The following is a 22,118-nucleotide window of genomic DNA, read 5'->3' as shown; positions in this document are numbered from 1 at the left end:
CATTTTGAATCCTAGATAGTTTGTTTTCAGATTAAGTCATTTGGAAATCTTGAAAAGCTGCCTGTTTGTTTTTGGCTTGTTACAAATTCTGGCGTGCATTTTTGTTCGTTGAAAAAACTCTGAAGACAACAATGAGTTTTTTCTTTCAAATACTGTTATGGTAATGGATTTACTTTCAAATACTGTAATGACAGTGGATTTACTTGTTAGGATAAATGCAACCGTTGGCTGTTTCTAACATTAGCGTACTTATGATTAAGTAAAGAGACTTAAACATTGTCCATATTTAAGATATCCTATCATAAAAGTCAAATGCTAGTGAAAAAAAATAGAATGAAATAATTTGTTTTTATGTATTTGTTGAAAATAGACACCGCAGAGCTGAAAATCAACCTGTAGGAGCTCTCCCTGATGACAGAATGTGCTGGCATCCTGAAGCATGCTTTTGTCAAATCTTATACCAGTAAGCAAACTGTGATTAAACTGTCGCACACAGTTTTACCTAACATTGGAGTATCAGGAGCATGTACAACATAGTTAGCCTAGCACTATATACCTACCACTAGATACCAGTATGCATTCACTGGCAATGGCAATGTGAAGGAAATGATTAACTCAACAAAAACTGCCACATCACGTTTCATTTAATTCATTTTCATTATTTGAGTTTTAACCCTATTTTAACTACTTTAAAAATGGCACAAATCTTATAAGTCGTATTCCAATAGTTGTTCTCCATAACCTTAACTTTTGGTAGGATAATTCAGGTATGATGCATTGTTTTACTAGAATACTTGGTGCTAGAGTATTTGGTATGTTACAGATGAGTTTTGACTACATAGTTGTTCATATGATTTCAATAGCATGAAACAAGATAAAAGTGAATAGACTCAATTAAGCTTTTTTTGTTTGCAAAAAGTAATTTTGTCACATGGTAAGGAATGAATCAGTTTGATCAGCGTTACGCAGTAAGTCTTGCTAATCTGATTGCTAAACTTATTTTTCTCCCCAAATGCACACAGTATTAAGGCCATGTTTTAACTACATAAATAATCAAATATGGATCAAAAAGCACATTACTGTAAGTGTTGTTTATTCAGTTATGCAAATTCAATAGTACAGTTCATAGTAATAAGCAGGGCTCTGTTTATGCCTGTTAAGGCTTGAGCGCATGACCTTTCAAAGCTATGGAGGTTAATAAAGAATAGGGAAATTCCTTTGAGAGGCCGTTCAGATGTGGTATTCAAATCTCCGTACCCCCACAGAGCCATTCTGTCGCACACAGCAAATCCTTGTTTAGCTAAACTCCCACTGATACGTTCCATCATCTCCCTAATTGTGTGATGGTGTGAGGGGGGGATTATAAAATGGTCCAAAAGACTTGACCGCACAACACAGTAAAGTCAAGTCACCAGTTACTGTCTGCAAACCTCAGAGCACTTTTTTAACATTGATAGAATAACCACAAAAGGCTTGGAATGTCCATGATGGAGATTTAGTGCAACCTGCACTTTTTATCATTGCTCATATGTTTGTTTACAGTAGTGGTGGTTAACGTAGATAATTTTTCCATACTGTAGCACATTTGAACATTTCAGTGTTTTCAGCAAAGAAGAAAACCAGCTTGAATAAATAAAAATCCTTTGCATCTTCTGGGTTTCATTTAGATTCCTGTGTAGAACATTGATTGAAAGGTGTGATGGTTCAGTGTGTATCTGACTTTTAGTGTTCAGATATACCTTGCCCAGTGGTCTGTGATGTCACTGGTTGAAAGAATGGGTGTAACTGTCAGTCATCAGTTGTAGATCACACAGGTGCATCTTCAGCTCTTCCTTAGATCATTGCTAGAGATGCAAAAATGCTCTATGTACAGGTTTAAACATGAACTTAAAACAGGTAGATAATAGCAGTGCACATGTGAAGACTTTCAGGGCAGATACTGATATATGATGTTGTATCTGCTGATGTGAGCTCAGAAAGCTTGTTTTCCATGAGTGCTTGGGGAAAATAAAATTTCCTTGTAGCTTTGCATATGTTCCTCCAAGCAGCACATACCATGAATGAAGTGCATAAACAGACTCATTTTATAAACTTTAACTAACCTTCAAATGGAAACCCTTCTGTAACTGGTACTTTCAACTCCTTAGTTATTTTGTAACTAGTTCATAAAAGTGGATCAGTTGGCGCAGTATAACCGAGCAGATATGAACAAACCAAATGTATACTTACCAAATATGTTGTTGATTTGGTGTTGTACTTCATGCTGTTGCTGCATTGTGTTGTGTGGTCTGTGTTTAATGCATTTGTTTAATCACATTGCCGAAGTCACTGTAGTGATAGAATATGAATTCCCTTAAATGTATGATGAGTAATTAGACTTTTACTTTGTACATGTGGCCCTAATTTGACCCATGTTCTATTTCCAGTCAACTAAAAAACTCACCTACTCATATGTGTCTGAATACCTTCTAATACTGTCTTTTTTTCTCCACCAGTGGAGATGTTTTATCTTAGTGAATAGTTCCTTGAATAGCCTCGTTGCAGTCATTAATGTATATGTTTGAATTGATGGCGACATGGGACATGGTTCCACGCCTGTTCTTTTTATGGTGCTCCAGCAATAGTTGGTGAGCCTCCCATTCCTCAAAAGGCTGTTTGCCTTGTAAGCCTGCAACAAAGAATAAGCCCCACCAAAAAATCCTGGAGCTCTGAAAAGATGTAACAGTTTTAAGCACAATTTTGGATTGTTTTCTGGAATGCAAGTGTGGTTAACAGAACAACTTGTGCTTTGGTTTGCTGACTGATGTCAGAACATGGTTAAGCTATCATCAGAACTGTTCTAAACAACCTGTTTTCGAGCTTTTTAGAAGTGTTACTTGTTTGCCATGTACCAGGCAGAAAAACAAAATGAAACAAAGATTTAAGTAGCCAATATACCTTAAAACGTTCTTACAATTGATGGTATCATTTAGGAAGAGCAGGTCATTCAGTTATTTCTAAAATGAATGGACCTTGTGTTCGGCATTGTGAGGTTTCTACATGTGACCGGTGTTGAATACTGACATTCTCTAAAGAACACTAACCACCATACATACAGAAGCTAAAGCAGAGTGCCTGTGTCCACTTCAGACTGCACACCTACCTGGAAAAAGTTGTTGACGGGAAGATGGCATAAACTGAAACTGATAGATATTTTGTGTGTTTTGTGGTGATAGGTTTAAGGTTAAGCAAAAGCAATTACTCAGTGGTATTTTCTTAAGGGCTGGGGGGGGGGGGGGGGGGGGTCGTACAATAATTCTGTAATGTCATAGGGGAAATTCTGACTTTGACCTTTCAGTAGTTGCCACTGAAGCAAATGGCAAATGCGTGTGAAGTGGCTTCGTCTCATCAACCCTTTACAAGCTATTACTGTTCACTTGTGACGTCCGTCAGAGTGAAGGACTCTTAGAAAACTCCATTATATATGAAGTTAGGGACACTGACGACTACATTATTTTTCAAACACTACATTACATTTGCTCCACCATATTGGGGTGCAACTTATAGGATACAGTAAAGGAATAGTGCATACCCACACTTTGGGCTCAAAATTTTGCAGAATGACATTTGGTTTAGTGCTCCAGTAATCCCAGTATGATTTGTTAGCAAAGTTGAAGAAGCAAACTCCTACTCGCATTTAAAGAACGAAACTCATAATGTCTATTTCAGCCTCTCTGAGTGCTTCAGACTCTCTCATGCTATTTATATTAATGTAAGACAATAGTGTGGCGTGGCCTCTTGCTTTTGAAATGTTTCACAGCATGACAGAAAAACTGTGTGAAATTATATGCATTATGACATGACCGTAGTAGGTTGTTTTTAACTCTAAAGGCAGTAGGTCACTTTTGTATCTGTTGTTTGAATGTTGTAAAAAAGCAGCTGTTGGAATGTAATTGAGGAGTTGTAATTGAGCCATTTTTTTGCTTAGCAACTATTGACCTAGATATTTGCATTCCTCATATCAGTATATCATTTTGAGGGCTGTTTAACATTTATGTGAATTTATTCAGAAATATTCCTACTTTAAAAATACTTTTTATTGAATGCTCAGTTGGCATGACCTCCCCCCCGCCATGCTCCCACGTTAAAAGTGTTGTCATTACACTGGGTATTAATATTATGTAAGCTGGCAAGTGAACTGTCAACCACAGATTTGCTTGCATAAGCAGGGCTCTGGAGTGTGACTGTTTTGGTTGCATATGTGCCCTGCGTGATGGTTCAGCCATTTGTGAGGGGAAAAAAGTGAAGGCATAATACTGTTTACAACTTCCCTTTCCTGCAGCACATTTTCTGGGAAGCCGAACAGTAAGTGATATCATGCTTTCATTCGTCAGCTAAAGCAGCTCGGAAAGGTGTGAACAATGAGGATGGCTGGTTCGCTAACTGAGACAAAAAAGAGTTTTTGTACTTTATTTTACTAATAAAATGTTGGACTTCCATTCCCAAATTTCATATTGAGATAAGGTACCACATGTTGGGAAGGTAGGTCTTTGTTTGCAATGCCATACAAGACTGGTCATGAAGGCAATTTTGGAGGGAGTAACAAGGAGCTCGTTCTTAGTCTCAGTGCCTTTTTGGTTGAATTATTCTGTATTGTTGGAGCTTCATGTAGAGAAAAAATAGTACTGTGAAACACTGAAGGAAAGTTACGAAGAAATAATTGTCTGTTTTACAGTCCTGTTCCAATTACTGATAAAATATGCCAGCCGCAATTCTAACATTTACCATTATAAGTTAAACAGCAGAACTGGTAATAAGTCAGAACTTACGGGCAGCTTCTGTCTAGAGATAGGGCTCAGTCTGAGCTTGTGGAAAGCACCTTTACCAACTGAGCCACTCTGGAACCCAACAACCCATAAAGAAGTTCATAACTTTTTGTAACAGGAATTGACAATATAATAAATCATTTACAGAAAGTACCTGTTTTCAGTTCATGGCACAGAATGCAGTCTGTTAACTACAGTATATATTATGACATGTGTCATAGTCACCAGCAGTATAAGCCAACATACAGTAAGCACTGAAAATATACCCAACAATGAGCAGAGCTGCATCGGTAGCTTTGGGCCATGGTTAGGAGCACACTTATTGGAAAGCACATTTGGAGCATTTAAGCTCTGTAACAAAATTGGTCTGCTTGGTGCACACCTATTCTAATGGAAGTGAAGTGCGTATTCTCCTCTCAAAAAAAGTGCTTAAACAACACTTACATGCATTTACACAGGACACAGCCCTGTTTATGTCATTTTTAATGAGGCAGAACCTGCTGAAACTTAACTGTGCTAAAACAGCTCTGTAACTGCAGGATGTCTGGCTGTCCCTCTCTTAAGGGGGTCACACATCCCAGACATGGCCCCCTCAATGTTCTGGTCCTTGTGAGGTGTAATGAGCTTCTCCTAGTGATGATGGCGTGGCGTTGATGTCCATGGTCCACAGTGCAGTGAAGACCAACTTCTTCAGACATTGTCTCGGCTCCCATATCTAGTTTTAGCACTTAAATCTTGCGTTTTGTTGCAAATTTTATTGCTTTTTATTGGTGTTATTGCAACCTGTTGTCATTGTCAACCTGACATTTTTGGTTACTGTATTTTGAGTAGACCCTGGGTAGTACAGCATTGTGTGACAAATTGACACGTGTTCAGAGATTGTCTGACATTATCTGTATGTGCTATTTTTCATGTAGTCTTGCACTCATGTACCTTGCTTTCTAAATAAAAATGCAAGAAATAATTTTGCTTGACTCTCAACCTTATTACTGCCTCCTGGATGTTTTGAGCTAGGTTGTAGGTGACACCTAATTTTATCCCCTCCACAATATCCAGGAACTTGGATGCAATTACAACTGTAGCTCTCATTTGAATCATACATTATAAATATCACAAAGGCATCATTTCTTCATTGTTGACAGACAGCCAGGTATAGGTGTAGACCTAGCCCGTGCTTCCATCACCATTTCACTGGATTTATGATTGACACCTCTCCCAGAAGACAATACTGAGATTAAATCAATGTCTTTGCAACATTAATGAGGCCACACTTCAAAGTGAAGTCTCCCATCCCAATGCAAACGCTGTGAGTGAAGGTGGTGGAAATTGCAGTTTGGCAATGTCAGCATTTTACCTACAGCTTTTCCAGTAAACAATGGCTAAAATCTCAGTCAACCCTGTGTTTACCTACGGAAATGTGTCAGAAATCAGGACTCTGTTTAGATAACAAAAGAAAAAACAACTTGGGGCAAAGGCATGGAGAAGGCTTTTTTGGTTTAGCAGGAGGGCTTGTTGAATAGGAAGGGAGACATTGCCTCCAGCCCACTGATAAGCACTTCAGCTTACTCTGAGGGAGAGTTTTCCTCTCCTTACTCTCTCCACTTGCAAACATGATACTTGGTACGTAATGGGTCATTTAAATCACACAACTACTACTTAGCGTGCTATGTATTGTGAAGGTAAATCTCTGAGAGGGCATGCACTTTCATAGCACAGTGGTGCGTACTTATCAACATCTTTGAACCAGCTCTGTTAGTAAGCAGCCTCCCTTCAGTAGCTGTTCTTATCTTTGTGTGTTTGAACATGTTTGTGCAGTGGCAGACATCTGTGTAATCTCAGGCATTTTGAAATTACAACTTTACCGGAGTATGATGTCAGATGGGCATTTATTTGTCTTTGCTCTCTCTGAGTTTTTAGAGCTGCATTCAGATCACACTAGATTCCAATATACGCCACAACGACCAAAATATATTTTGCTAAAGTCTAAGGAGTGTCACTTCCACTTGAAAGACCACTGCATATTCGTTTTGTTGTTTACAGATCTGAGTTTGTGGGTGGTAGCATGATGCTCTTTGAATTCTTATGGTGGTGAACACATCCTCTGGCCAAGCATCTGCAATCAAAATGAATGTCTGTTTTTTGTGACACAAAAATGTGCAACATTTTACCTTTGTGTTGAAACAAGTGATAAGTAGTCTCCTCCTTTATACTTATACAGGCTGCTATTCTTCTGTTTTAGAAGAATTTTTGTTAACTGTGATTGTGTTTATACACCATTTATCCAAGGTGCTGAGCAAAGGATCTTAATGGTGAAAAAAGGAATAGCCAACAGGAACTGTCCTCTGTCCAGTCAGAGGGCCTTTTTTCCCCATTTTCATTTTTATCTTGATTGCCCATCTGTAGAGTGGTTCCAGAATATACAAGTCAATACAAGTCAAGCAACAGCAAGAAAAATAAACCTTAAGAAATAAACGTCTGTGGAGATATTCTCGGTAATTGACTTTTTTGCCAGACAGGCATAACTGAATCCCACTACCATTAGAAGAAAAGCAGTAGCACTGAACAGTAGAGCATTTTCAGAAGTTATCCGCCATTCCACAAAATTGTGTGTGATGTAATCTGAACACAGAAACAGAGCCCTTAATTTACAACCTTTTGCTGTCTCTTAATCATACCTGGAGGGTACAGCCAAAGCATTCAGATAATGTATGTAAGGTGTACAGAAGACATCTATAATGGGCATTTTATCATGTACAGGAATGTAGGAGTGTAAGGAAAAACAGTGCAGGCAGACTAGGCCAGGCCAGCTGCTCAAAATGCTGTTCATGACTTTGCAAAGGCATATTCTTGCATTCACTTGAAGATAATCCCGAAGAGGACGCAAGTCTATAATTGTAGGCAGAGGAGCAAAGGGCTTCTGATTTGCGGATGATCTGCTTTAGTAGAGGTTTACAGAGATTAAAATCCAGCAATGGGGTGGAGTGATTAAAACAGTCCTTGCCTTCAGACTGAGGATTATCGCCTCCTCTTTAAGTGTTCTTGTTGCCTCTATTGAACCATATTGTGAGGAGGCCCCATATTTTGACATAGTCCTGTATCAGATCCCAGTCCAGCAACTGACCAATTTTTAGATGTGATGGGGGAAAAAAATAGAATTAAGTAACTGAGGTATGTGAGTTGTGTAAGTAGTTTAGCTCTGTGTAAGAACTTGAGCTTTCAAAAATGCATTAAAATTTCTTTTGGATAAGTCACTCTTTTTTATGTATTTGTCCTTCTACCTAGTCTTAGTCAATAACTTTTCATTTTCTGCTTTGGAACAATGTATGTGTTTATTTTGGCACTGTATTGTTGTCGTTGTGTCTTTCTTCCATGGTTCTCTTGTCACTTTGTGTTACAAACAGCTGCTTGAAAATTGATTTAAATACTAAAAATCAACATATGTGATTCTGCGGAATTCCTAAAATTGACTTGCAGCTTGTAGGTGTTTGCACACTGTCACCATAAGCACCTGACACATTGCAAGATCTAAAAAGATCTAAATTGCTTCTAAAGAATTCTGAATTGCTAGCCCAGTGTGCACACAAAGTCAGGATCATACGTTTTCTTCAAGCCTTTGCTAAGCTGACCATTGTAGCATTTCATCTAATCAGAAGGAGGCTTTTGAGAGTGATAGTGCAGTAAAGCTTTATGCTGTTTCCTTTCTTTCAGTGCCCTTTAACCATGACATGAATATTTAACTGGGGTCACTTCTTGGACATTGTGGTGTATGTAGAAGTGAGTGTACCGATGACATGTGTTCTCTTTACAGAGACATACTTCATTCAACTTAGTACAAAATAGTACAAAAAGATAGTACAAAAAGGTGATGGAGCTGGTGTGATTTTCTGTGAGGTACATGATGCTCTGCCAAAACCACATCCTTAAAGGGCCATGCTTTCTACTTGTTTCCAGTCAGTGTCCTATGAGGTTCTTTAATGCATACATGCTGCTCTGATGTTCCATCATGTGTAGAAGATACAGTTAACAAATGTTATTCAGTAAAAGCATATAATCCACACTTCAGGAAGAACGATGGAAAAACGATGGGTGATAACATCTTAAAAAACAGAAAAAAAATATAAAATTCAACTTTGATGGTAAAGTTGGAGAAGAGATTAAAAAAGCCATATTACAGATTTGGTCAAAGCTCATTATTGATGGTGTTAACAGCAAATAGTTTTCTGGTAATTGTGTGATGCCCACCATGAAACAGTTGAAAGAGTAGTGTTTTTTCCTATCCCTGCGAGTGTTGATGTGGCAGCGGTCATATCACACCTACTGTGTGAGAACTGAAGCATCACATTCTTGCAAGTGTAACCCACAGCTTCTCGCAACTCAGTGCACACAGAGTCATCTGCTTCTTGCCATTTTAGTAAATGTGTCTTTTCATGTGGCAATTAACTTTTTTGAAGAAGAGGTCCGCTTCCAGATGTTTTAGGGGTATTCAAATAAAGAGTGATTGATTAAAAATGAGAGGTGAATTGTATTTAATAAGACAATTTCAAATAATAGGACTTATGTCATAAGGCATAAGGTATTGTTGAATTCTGTAGCTTTAACGAAACTTAATCTCGGATTTACTTGGCAGTAGTCACATCACAACTGTCTGTCTAAGATATAACTTGTAAGTGGTGTTTTCATGAAGCTGGTTCACGTTGCTCCTGTGCATTTTCCTGTAACGCCCTGTGTATATCTTTATTTAACAGGACATGCAGACTTGAAGGGGGGCCCCCCGTGCTGACTCTGTGAGAAACCGCGTGCCTTTCAACGACATGGGGTTTGGACGCGACCTGCGGAACTCCCACGAGGGCCTGCTGAAGCTGCAGGACTGGGAGCTGAAGCTGCTCGAGACGGTCAAGCGCTTCATGACCCTGCGCGTGAAGAGCGACAAGGAGTACGCCTCCCTCCTGCTGAACATCAGCCAGCAGGTGGACAAGCACGACAACTCCTCACAGGTGGACTACAACAGCAAAGTTTCCAAGGTAGGGTCCACCTGGCCGTTTGGAAGTGGGCAATATTTTGCGCACCAAACAGTTCAAGTCCCCTGATGAGCCTCTACTAGATATCATCTTTGGTTACTTACCTGAGTAGATGCAGTGGGAATCCACAGCACAGGCTATGTACAATGAAAAATTACATGCACTTGACAGATCTGTGGAAACAGTCATCAGTGACATCGCCACACCACCTGGCTAACAAACACCTCGTTCAGACAGCATAGACGCTACACTTATTTGGTCAAGTTCACAGATATTCACTTAGGCACAGGAGCGCAAGCCAATGTGCTAATGCTTGTGTGCGAAAGGAAATCATGGTGGTCTATTAGTTGTTGCTGGTCAGTAGACACCCGCAGATGTGATATGACAGAGTGAGCATAGTTGCTAGGTAACAACCAAAGGTGTCATTTTACTAGGATAAACAAAAGAAACCAGGCCATTTTGTGAAGAACATGTAGACAAATGAAAAGTAAGTCTCTGAAGTTAGCTACAACAGCAGCTGGAATGACTGCGTACTGGGAGTGGTGCAGGAATGAAGATGCTGTTTAGGCTTTTGATTTGTAAAGCCAGTCTGTACAGAATGTGCTTGTTTTGGGTGACCGCAAACATCAACTGGGCAGACACAGCACATGCATTTGTACAACTGTGGCTGGCTGGTAACTCAAGTCTCGTGGTTGTCTGAGATGAGAGTTCTGACCCTTCTTCACACAGGTAACATCCTCCCTTGAGTCTTATGCGAGCCTTTGAAGAAACACACAACTGCACAGAGTTCTTTTTTTAAACACATTTTTAAACCTCTTTTTCCAAAAGAGCTGTGTGTCTGGCACGAGACCTTAGTATATTGATGGTATTTCGCTGTGTTATCTCTCAACACAAAGCCCTACCCCTAAAGATAGACAAAGTAAACAATCCTATTCAGTAATAAAAAGGGTCAAAAAGCTTTTTTTAATATACCTTAGATAACATTTAAATTTTATAGTAATTATTCAAAGTGGCACGTGATATCAGTCTTGACCCTATAAATCCATTTGGATTTTGTCCTCTTCCGTCTATGGTGTGAAGAGAGCATCTCCTTATGCATTTCAGTTGAAACTGCATTAAGGGGGATGTCTTGCTTCAGATGACACTGCCTTGATCAGAAGGTAAAGGAAACATTTCCACTTTTTAAGCTGCAAGTATTAGGATTCTGACCGCCCTCCCACCACCACATTCAAAATTGCAGTTGTCCGAGCCACATCATGGATAGGGTGAATCAGTCTATCACTTCACCTCTGTAACCAGCTCATTCATCCCTCATAAGAGACGGACCGGTCACAGCTTTTAATTTCCTCATTGTTTTGGATTAAAGGGACACATCTGTTGTGGGTGTCCAGCAGGTCAGTGGTCATGATGTTGGTGTAAAAATAGGGAAGTTTGAGTTTTAATCTCAAAGCAACATTCAGAATTGTCTAAATCTGGTTTGAGAGTTTCTCTTCTAAAGTTTGATTGGGGTTATGGACCCGCAGTTGACCCGGGGTTACATCCACTGGGTTGTGTATAAAGGGTAACATCACTGTAAATAAACTGGTCTGTAGTCTACACTTTGTTTGTTAAAGTGGTGTATATTCTACTAATTGGAATTTTAATTCCTATCCATTTTACTAGTTTCCTACCCTCGTGCTAATGGGCAGAAACTTCAAGGCCTTGCATACAGGCTGGAGGAAGACAGCGGCGATACAGTACACTTGGTTTCAAATAAACATAAAAAAGTATCAGTATTTCAATAAAAGGTATCAATTGCATAAATTGACAGCCCACTCTGCATGATTTGAAAACTCCTGGAGATCAGGAGGGAAAATGGAACTGTTTCAAGGAATGAATCAAGTGCATTAGACACATGGAGTGTCTCATGCTGACATCACAGCGTAAAATGCAATTGTGGAAGGAAATGGATATTTCTTCACTGTGAAGCCTCTGCCTTGCTTTTCAATTTGCATACCCCACTAAATGGCAAGGAAAGGAATGGTGTACTCAGTTTTAGACTTCTGTTGAAATTGTGCTTTAAACGTGAAGCCACAGCACTCCACGGGGGCTGGGATAAGCTGCGACAGCCCCCATCTGTTGGGGATCAGTCTGTGCCATGTTTTCAACGAATGCGTATGTGCAGAACAGATGAAAACGGCCCGCTCAGACAGCCAATTGGATTCTGTAATCTGTTCGTACACTGTGTTGCATTTCTCTTTCAGCATAAGTTATGAGTTCGTTCAATTCCGATCAAAATTGCTCAACATTTCCAGTATTAACGTGGAATGTTGCCACTTTTGTTTGTTTTGTTAGAAGCGCATCTGAGTGAAAATTGACCACATATGTTTATAGTTGGGTAACAATGAATACATGATATAAACCATGGATTACAGAGGCTGTCAAATTTTGCATTCTGTATAAAACAGTCAAAATCAGTGCTGACATTGCAGCTCTCTGAAAAACACTGTTGAAGTGTTCAGTTGGTGAGCGAGCCATTTTAAGTTTTGTTTCTGTATACATTGGAAAAAAAAGTGTTCTGCATATCTTCAACTCAGCTCATAAATTGACATTTGTGTCCATTTGTAATTGTGTTTATATCAGGGCAGCAGCAATCAGTGATTTGTCTTGAAATATTTTATTGAACCTTTATTTGAATTTGAATGGAAACTGTGTTTTGTGAGTGTGTCCAATGTATCACATTTTCCTAGACGACTCTGAATAATTAAAATAATCTGAACACAGTAGCCATTCATAGACATGTCCAATTCCCCCCCCCCCAAAAAATTTTCATACAGTAATGGAGTAACATTACATGGTAACATGCCATAAGATCACTTGCTCCAGAGCACACGCAGTCTCACACTCATTCTCCCCTCCATGCAGTCCTGGGCCCAAATGGTTCAGCAGACGGAGCAGCTGAGTAAGATCATGAAGTCCCACGCAGAGGATCTGAACTCCGGTCCTCTGCACCGGCTCACCATGATGATCAAGGACAAGCAGCAGGTGAAGAAGAGCTACCAGAGCCTCCACCAGCAGATCGAGTCTGAGATGCACAAGGTACCGTATGCGGCCTCGCTGAGGTCATTCCTCCTACGCCTCCTCACTGCTGCTGGGGCTGCAGACTGATGTAGGGGTCAGGGCACTGACCTGCTGTGATCAGAACCCAGCCACAGAGAGAAATGAAGGCTGCTGCCAAGGCTGATTTGTTCTGGAAAAATTCTGATGGATTTTTGTGAAAAGTAGCATTAATAAACAAGACGTCCTTTCTGATTGTGTGTGGTTAGTCTGTTACTTAAATTCTACAAATGATCAGGCTGATGTTGAATGAAATAAGTGATTTTGTAAGAATTGTCAACTGCATTGACAAGGGTATTCGATTTTCCATATGGAATGTATAGACCTTACTCATGTACATGAGTGTATGCTAAAGAATAATAGTGACAAGGAAGGTGATGATGATGACGATGGTGATGGTTAGGGAGCTGAGCTTGTAATGTACCTTGTGAAATATACCTTCTTAGCACAATAATACTATTATTGCTGCCACTAATAATATACTAGTATACTAAGAAAACAAATCTCAGTTGGCATCATCTTTTCTGCAAACCATAACCCTGGTGTTGCAATACCTTTGATTATAGTTTCATGGGATGTTGACTGATTTCCTGGGATAATAAAATTGGGTAGCATTGTGATGTATTGATAGTCTTACTTGCAATTGTTTATTTTCTGTTTTAGGTTACAAAGAATGACCTAGAGAAGTTAAAAGGCACTTACAGACAATTAATAAAAGATGCCCATTGTGCCAAAGAAAAATACAAAGAAGCCATTGTAAAAGGTATGTATTTTGTCTTGCTCTATGGCTGTGATGATAGCTTTTCATGTCTTATATAGAATGACTCATAGCAGTGGAATAATGCTTAAGAATAACTCTTCAGTAATACTTATGACAATGCCTCATAATACCGAGTAAGCTTGTGGCTCTATTGATATGACTGAATTCAAAATAAATACAGTTCTGGTGTAGATCTTTGGCTAAAAAGAAAACAGCTCATGAGGTTTCAGGATTGATTCTTTTTCTTAGCTGTAGTGCAATTCTAGATCATTTAATTCTACATTTATAATATTAAATAATAAATGCCTTTTGCTACTCCAAAATCAGAGGAGCAGCTTAAAACATCAGGTGAGTCATCCCTTGCTGCTAGTTTTGATGTTGAGATGTTGTGTTTTATATAGAATTTCCTGCTGTGTTAATTTTGCATGTTTCATGTCTGCATTTAAAGTTACTAAAAAGTAAATCCATTGCTTGTTTGATCATAGCTTCTTTGGTGTGATGTAAATATAGCAGTTTATAGTGTAATAACACTCAATTTGGTATATTCAGACTAATTTAGTGCTAATGAACATTTACACACAGTCCAATTACAAACAGTCAAAATGTTTTCAGTTCTTGTTAAAACAAAAATGTGAAATGAAACATAGTTCTGCAATACATTTGCATGTTTGGTTGCATGTGGTTGACTGTAGCAGACTTGTTGTGTTCCATTAATCACTTAAGACCTCACAAAAACACGCAAGTTTACCATCATTCAGAATCCCTAAATCCATTTAACAGTTTCTTACGGCCCTAACACCTGTTCTTTTAGTCAAATAATCCATGTTACAGCCCCCAATAATATCCCTGATTGTATGCCCCCTCCCCCTACCCTGCTTGATCGGTCATTGCCAGCAATTTTAATTAGTTTCCCACACTAAGAACAGGGCACTTTTTTAGCCCTAAGAGATGGGGCTAATTATTGTACTGGCAGTGAAACAGAAAAGACTCTTATTAGGTCATCAGAAGTTGTTTTGTGGTAATGATTTTAATTTTGTCCCATATTCCACATCACTTGAATTTCCAATATTCAGTCCATCATGCCATCATTCCTTTTTGACAATGCTATTTCTCAAACTATTACTCAGACAGCTCACGTGCATCTGTGCATGTCTGCGTGTCTGCATTTTTGTATGTGTGCGCTGTGTATCATTGTCATTCAGTCAAAGACATGCCTTGCACATACATTTTTCAAAAATATGAATTAATTCACTGTTCATGTTTGTCTCCCATAGTTTGATGTACAGATTTCAGTTTGTAATTTATTTAAATGTGTATTTTACGTGAGAACATTCATAGATATTCATTTTCTAGTGTTGCATGGCGTAAATAGTGAGGAGGTCCTGTTTAATGAGGCCGATTATCGGCTTATTGTGGTGTGGGAATGAGCTATGGATCCTGGCAGCTAACCATATGTTGTCTGTTTGCATGTTACAGTGTGAAGGTGCATGTTCAGGTATGTGGGAAAAGGCATGCGGGGCTGCAATTGCTATGATGCTGTGACAGTCTGTTGTTTCCCCTTGTGTTCGAAGTGAATCACCCCAGTTCTTTTGCAGAACTTGCAGTCATAAGTCTATGACTGGATGCGCAGTGCTGGACATGCTTTGGTTTTCTTTTTTTTGCATTTGGCAGGAGGTTGTTATACCTTTCTTTGAACATAGCTCAATTTGCAGCTTTTTAGTGGTACTGCCCATTCTGTTAATACCTGAGATGCCAAGTCAGTGCTGACCTTTAGCCCATTTGCCACTGTTCCAAAACATATACATTCTCACTTACACCTTGCAATATTAGCAGGGATTACAAATCATTTGCTTTTCTAGTATTGTGTAGAATTCTGTTATTCATGTAAAGGATTTGGTTCACAAGGATTGTTGGTACTGTGTTTGATGGATTCTTTCCAAATGCTGATGCTAATGGTTGTAATTATACGCCTATAATTGTGGATTCAGACACAGAGATAATAAACATTTTATGATGGTTTGGCTATAATTAAAGAAAAAATTGGAAAGTCACACACTCTCTTACACTCCCCTAATGATATTAATAATGTTTTTTGTCAGGGGATAGTATTAATTTGCCTGGAGTACATTATTTTATACCCTGTGAAAGTCATGCCAGACGGGTTTCAGTTACATGAACAGTGTGTCAAATTAGTTGTGACATGACAGTTGAAAGAAATAATATTTTACTAATATATTTTTTTTTTATCATGCTTGTCCACTGTTCACAAGGTATGATTGCATAACTGTGTTCTATAGTCTTCCTGCTTTATAACTCACTAGCCGATCATCATGAATCATCATGAATAGTCATTTCTCTACTACACTGCAGCTAAAGCCCAGGAACTTAATGAGATAACTTAAACACTACCTTGTGAGACCACGGTATGTTTCCAGTGTGGGCTTACTGCAGCCGAAAGTCTCATCTCAGTTAGGCTCATCTCACCATGACAACCACTTCACTCAGGCAGGAATGCTGGAGCATAACTAATGCAATCCTGTAATATGCTGTCACACCAGCCATGAGCATTTGTCACTACAAGTTACCCAGGGCATTCCAGTGAGCTGAGTTCCTGTTGGAGGATTGGGGTGGCTTCATTGATGTCATATGAGCAACCTGCAAGCACCTTACAGGTGACAGGGTGCCTGAGGGCAGTGAGACAAGCAACCCCTGTCATCATACCCACCCATATCCCTGGTGGAATGAAGCCCATTTTTCTGCCGCTGTGTGCTCTTGGTTGCCATCACCTGATGGTAGCTCAAGTGTCTTTAACCACTGAGCAAATGACTGTATCAATATCTCCTCTGTTGGAGAGGTGAACTTCCTCAAAGTCAGTATGTCTCAGAGAAGAGATTGGGTGGTTTGATGCAGTGAAATGGTCATAGAAGCTGCAGAGTAGTCTCTGTTTTGATATTATATGTAGGTGCTGTGTTCAGATATCATTTGTTTTAACTCCCTTTTTGATTTTCATACATACATACTTTTCATATATTCATATTTTCAACTATTCATATATTTGCTCATTTTTTTTCCTATTTTGCGTTAACTGGCCAGTTTGCACCTTGTTAACAACATCTCTTTGTTTCATTTGTTGTTTGACTAATACTAAAATTACTGTAAAGTTCACTTTACAAGCAAGTGCAGTTTGGATAGATATGCTGATAACCTTAAATTTCTGTAATATACCAGGTGGTTGTTTAAGCACATGTACACCTTTTCCAGTGACTGTCTGACAGAATAGGAGGAGAATAAGTTAAGTTATCATTTTAAAAAGACTTTAAAAATAATCTTTAAACTTAAAGGTTCAAGTGTTGTGGTAGCATCAAGCATCCTGCACAAAGGATTGAACCTTTAATATAATTTTAGTGCCATTTGCACAAAGCAGGAGGACTGCATGCCACCTGACTCCTACATTCAGTAAACTTTGCACCAGATTACTCTGCTGTTGTCTGTTGCTTATTCACCAGGAGGTACACATCAGTCTCTCAGGGCCAGAATTCTTTATTTTATTGCTTCGGCCAGTTACGAATTTCTGTAGTTAACACTGATAAAATTCTACCCATAATGCAATGCTAGGAGGCACTCCTTCGGCGAGGCACTTCTGAGGCAAGCAGTCAAGGACTGTGAATGGACTGATACTGAAGTGACTTAATTGCAGGAGACTAATGAGAGGAAGGGCAGAATAGGGCTTTGGCAATAATACCTCATGCAAGTATCTTTTTGTATTAGTAGGAGTAAGTGTTTACTTATGTTTTAGTATGGTCGTGCTTTGTAGTCATTTACATTTCTTCCATTTTTTATGCTCTGTTGTCACTTTTTAAAGTAGCTATTCTGTATAGGTTTGTGGTCTTCCCATACCCACTTAGCCAGTAGACAGTAAAAACTGTCTTGAGCTTCATAAACATATGTTTATAGAAGGGTTGCCATTTGGAAACCACAACACATAACCTGAGCACAAAACCTGGATTTCTGGAAGAAATTAATATGGTCTGAGAATCCTCTTTTACTCTCTTCCCTACATCTATACATGGTTATGTTTGGAGAAAGCCAAAGAAGGGCTTCAACTGAAATTGGCTCTTCCCAGCTGTCACACATGGTGGTGGACCGGTTACTGTATGGGCAGCCATCTTGTGGGAGTCACTTGGGCTGACTTTTACTTTGCATGGTAGAATCATAGCCAAACAGTACAAAGCCATTTTAGGAGACCAGGTGCACCTTATGGTGCAAACATTGTTTCCTTAAGATATTCCCATATTCCAAGACGATAATGCCCCCATGCACACTACTACACAGATACAAGAGCAGCATCATGAATATATACCTTGTGTGTGTGTGTTTATTTTACTTGCATGTTTAACAGGGGTGTGAACACAGTATTTATACCAAGTCATTCCCTCCTATCAGGAAACCCCCTACACATTACTCTGCAGTGACATCCTGGTAACATTTTCAAATGATGAACATTTTGAACTATGAAGTATTGATAAATATTCATCTTTTTAGCGAAGTCATGCCAGAAAGTATGTTCTTGTTCAATACAGCTGTCAGTAAGCTCCTTTCCATACACTTTGGTAGTCAGCAGAAGTGAGCAGAGCATCATATTACAGTATAAAATTGGTTAACAAGGTACTTAATGAACCTTTCCAGGATTTACCTTAAAGGGGGAAAGAAACTAAATGACTGGCTTGAACTCAGAGGCTCTCAAACCCCTCAGATGAAATTTCCAAAGGAAATCTGACAGTTGGTCAAATTGCCACCCCTTAAGTAGATAAGCTAGTACAGGATGACCGAATGTATTATAGCTTTTATTCTTTTACTGTTTCCTTTATGAGGTTCTAATTCTGCTCATGTACTGTGGTAGAAACAAACACCAGTTTATGTTGTAAAGGCTAATGTTTTTTGTCTGTTTGTTTCCAGAACATTCTGAAGAGATGCCTTTAGAAGAATCTCTTTAATACACGAGTGAATGCCTATCTGATTAGTCATGTATCTCCTAAACAGATCAGTATTTTATCTCATCACAAAGCGAACAGGATGCTGCAATTGTTGCACTCTGTGAGCTCTCTTGAGTTTCCGCCTTGTCTGAATGCCATTCGTGTTTACAGTTACAGTAACGACAGAAACTTACAGTTCCTTTGCGTTTCCTTTATTGCTCATTTTATTTACTTATTTATTATTATTATTTATTTATTATATTTATTGCCCTTTATTTTCTTTATTGCCCATATACTGAGATATATATGTATTTTTTCCCTTGACTCCTCTCTGTGGCAAATGATGACTCAGAGACATCATTGAAAATGTGTAGGAGTGCCTGGAAAACAACCCTTAAGTGTTTTCTTCTGAGATGGATCTGTCCGTTTGCCAGAAGGGAATATTTGAGTCAGTGAAATGTTTTAACCCTGGTGACCCCGAGGCGCAAGTGCACCACTTGGCCCTCTGCCACCTTGACTTGCCTTCACATGCTGCAGAAAACATAAATATGTTCCATCTGTTGCTAGGGGAACCCTGCAGAGTCTGTATGTCCTTATAGATGAGTACATAGAATCCATTTATGTTTTAATTATTTTTCTTTTAACTGGAAATTGCTCTTGTGCAGTGTGTTTTGGCAGCAATTCTTAAAATATGAGGTTAAAGTCACTACTTTGAATAAACAGAAAATGGGAAAAAATTTAACTCGTGGCTTGGACAAATGCATTAATACATCCAATTTAAAAAAAAATGTTATAAAATATGATACTGTGCCAAGCAATATTTTATTTAGGAGCGTATATCCTTTGCAGTTTTTTTTTTATGTATCATTTAAAATGTCCCAGTAATTACAGCTAGAAAAATGCCCCTCTAATGTAATTAGAGTGAAACGTAATGTAGGGAGAAATCTTTGACATTCATAACATGCAAAATTGATCAAAATTGAGTGCAGCCAAAAATTTCATTTGATCAAGTACATGAACGTGATTATAAATTGTTTATTGATGTCCTTAGAAGCGTGGAAGGCTATGATGAATGTGGCAAAACTTAAATATATGGGTCAGAATAGGTTAATGTCCTGTACCCTTAGTCAGTTTGATATCTGTAGCAGTTTTACTGCAGTTAGGTAGTGAAGTTGATACAGTTAGCATGATAACAGGCAGCGGTTCCTCCTAAACGAAGTTATGACAGTACCTGACTAGCACCTCAGAATACATTGCTTGTGAGCTAGACTGTAGGGTTCTGTACATCAGAATGAGAGAGGCAGAATTTCAAACATGTCAGCTTTGATGTTTTATCCGGTTATAACATCAGCTTGCGTGTAAATCCATCTGCACTTCTCTGTCCTGTACATCGTGTCAATACAGTAACACTCATGAGTCTTGCTACATCAAAGGTTATCAACTTGTTAACGACGGGGAATTCTTGCGAACAAAAGTGACATGCTGATAACAAACACATGCAGCTACCACCCACACAAGCATGTCTCAGGCCATGTTTGCAACACCTATTGCTTCATTACACTGCTTCCATAAAAAGCGTAAACATGCGCATTGCCTGGTAATTAACATTTGTCAAATGATTGAGCAGTCCTACAGAAGGAGTTACTCATTTCCTCAGTATACATGCAGGAATGAACTGTCTCTTTCCTTTTGTGAGTGGTGCCTCAGACGGCTGCATCGCATGCTTGCACGTGTAGGTGGTGATGACGTCATATGGAAAGTGATGATTTATCCTGACTGCGCATCTTCCCCATCCTGCCCCCTGCCCTCTTCCCCGTCCCCCAGGCAAGGAGCCGGAGAAGGCACGTGAGCGCTACGACAAAGCCACCATGAAGCTGCACAACCTGCACAACCAGTACGTGCTGGCCGTCAGGAGCGCGCAGCTGCACCAGGAGCACTACCACGACACCACCCTGCCCCTGCTGCTGGACTCACTACAGAAGATGCAGGAGGAGATGGTCAACGCACTGTGAGTGTCTCCCAGCGTCTAACGTCCACACCACGGACCCAGATTTGCATGGGGTCAAAGTTTGACTGCCCTTATCACCACTTTGGACAATCAAACGGCATCTTCTGCTCAAAACATATTTTCCCTTTCAAAAACATCTAAATTAAATTTTTTTCCCCAACCTTCTTTTTTTTAAGCCTTACGCAGATAATATCTTAAATAATTAACAGTGAATATAGCATTTTTTGTTTTGCTCATTTGGTTTAAATAAATGTATATCTTAGTATACATGGAATCCTGCCTACCTGCTTTATGTTCCTCAAGTTAATACAGCATTGCAGATTCCAGTGGTCTTGCTCAGCCTCCATTTCTTTTTGATTTTCTGTGTTTTGCCTGGTGTTAATGTTGAGGTTGGTCTGATGATTTTTGACAGTATGTTAGCAGCCATAGTTAGTGATTCTCAGTTCATGTTCAGAGTTGTCATGTCAAGAAGAGGTAGCTAGTGGAGTGCGTAGTGCATATAATGTGAAGACATATGGTCGATAAGAAAATAGAAAATGTTCAGACAATAGTTCAACTTAGTTTTTAGTCTTTGTTCCTCTTTCCATGAATTGAAATCCTGTTTTTTTTTTCATGGTTTTGGATTATTGTGATGAAAGTCCCAGCGTTTTTGGCCTCTATTTTTCAAGCGTCTTTAACCTCTGTTTTCACAATGGTAATCCTGCAAAAGAATATTGGGAAAATGGTTTTGGAGAATTGATTTCTGTAATCTGATGTAGAGGAACCCATTTGTGAGAAGATAAGCAGGGAGCATCCATGGTATCAAGAGCATTTGGCATTTCACAGACTCTTGTTGTAAATAACACCTTAACGTTGATTTACTACACACATTTTATCTTCCTCAACAGGGAGACCTACATTGTTTACATTGGACCTATTACATATACGTCTGGATTTATAAGAGAAATTGGTCTCATATAATGTGCTCAAAAGTGGTACAGTAGTACTGCATACACCTCTCATCTCATTTTTCATGTCCAGGACTGTAACACTGCTCAGACTGCAAAAGAATTGTCTGGCGATAAATTTGTTTTTAAGTGCTTTCTTATAATAAGAAAGAACTTCACTTCAATTCACTTCAAGGGTCGCATTTTTCCCAAGCACAAGATTTTTATCTAACTCAAAATTTCACCTACTTGCTTCCATCAAAATCATGCCAGCATTTTCATATTAGTATGAAAGGGTAACCCCTTAATGGCTGGAATACAAATGCCAAATGCTTGAATGTGCCATAGCTGGTACAACTACAAAAGTGATACTATTAGTAAGTGTAGGAAGGTATGTAGGGGTGTCATTTTTTTGCTGTACCCTTTTAAATTAATCTTTGCTGTGTGTCTGCTGCTCTGTGCCCCTCAGGTGCTTTAGTGGAGGTTTGGTACTCCTGTAAGATAATAATGTAAAAAATGCACTCATCTTTTC

General features: G+C 39.0%; 1 protein-coding gene across 2 annotated transcripts in view; it reads left to right on the top strand.

Annotated features, from left to right (window-relative positions):
* The window catches only part of fer (fer (fps/fes related) tyrosine kinase), an 82,260-nt gene that overhangs the window by 1,486 nt on the left and 58,656 nt on the right, over positions 1 to 22,118 (top strand). Inside the window, exons 2-6 of one of the 2 annotated variants that reach the window (XM_036528608.1) lie at positions 9,551 to 9,826; positions 12,728 to 12,901; positions 13,583 to 13,682; positions 14,007 to 14,027; positions 20,477 to 20,660. In XM_036528608.1, the coding sequence (XP_036384501.1) occupies positions 9,617 to 9,826; positions 12,728 to 12,901; positions 13,583 to 13,682; positions 14,007 to 14,027; positions 20,477 to 20,660 (689 nt within the window). In that variant the 5' untranslated portion in view covers positions 9,551 to 9,616. The remainder of the gene's footprint in view (positions 1 to 9,550; positions 9,827 to 12,727; positions 12,902 to 13,582; positions 13,683 to 14,006; positions 14,028 to 20,476; positions 20,661 to 22,118) is intronic. The other variant, XM_036528609.1, reaches the window with a different exon arrangement.

The sequence above is a fragment of the Megalops cyprinoides genome, chromosome 5 (assembly GCF_013368585.1).
Source record: "Megalops cyprinoides isolate fMegCyp1 chromosome 5, fMegCyp1.pri, whole genome shotgun sequence".
NCBI classification, from domain to species: Eukaryota; Metazoa; Chordata; class Actinopteri; order Elopiformes; family Megalopidae; genus Megalops; species Megalops cyprinoides.
The sequence above is the reverse complement of the archived record's forward strand: the minus strand, read 5'-3'. Positions and strand labels throughout refer to the sequence as shown.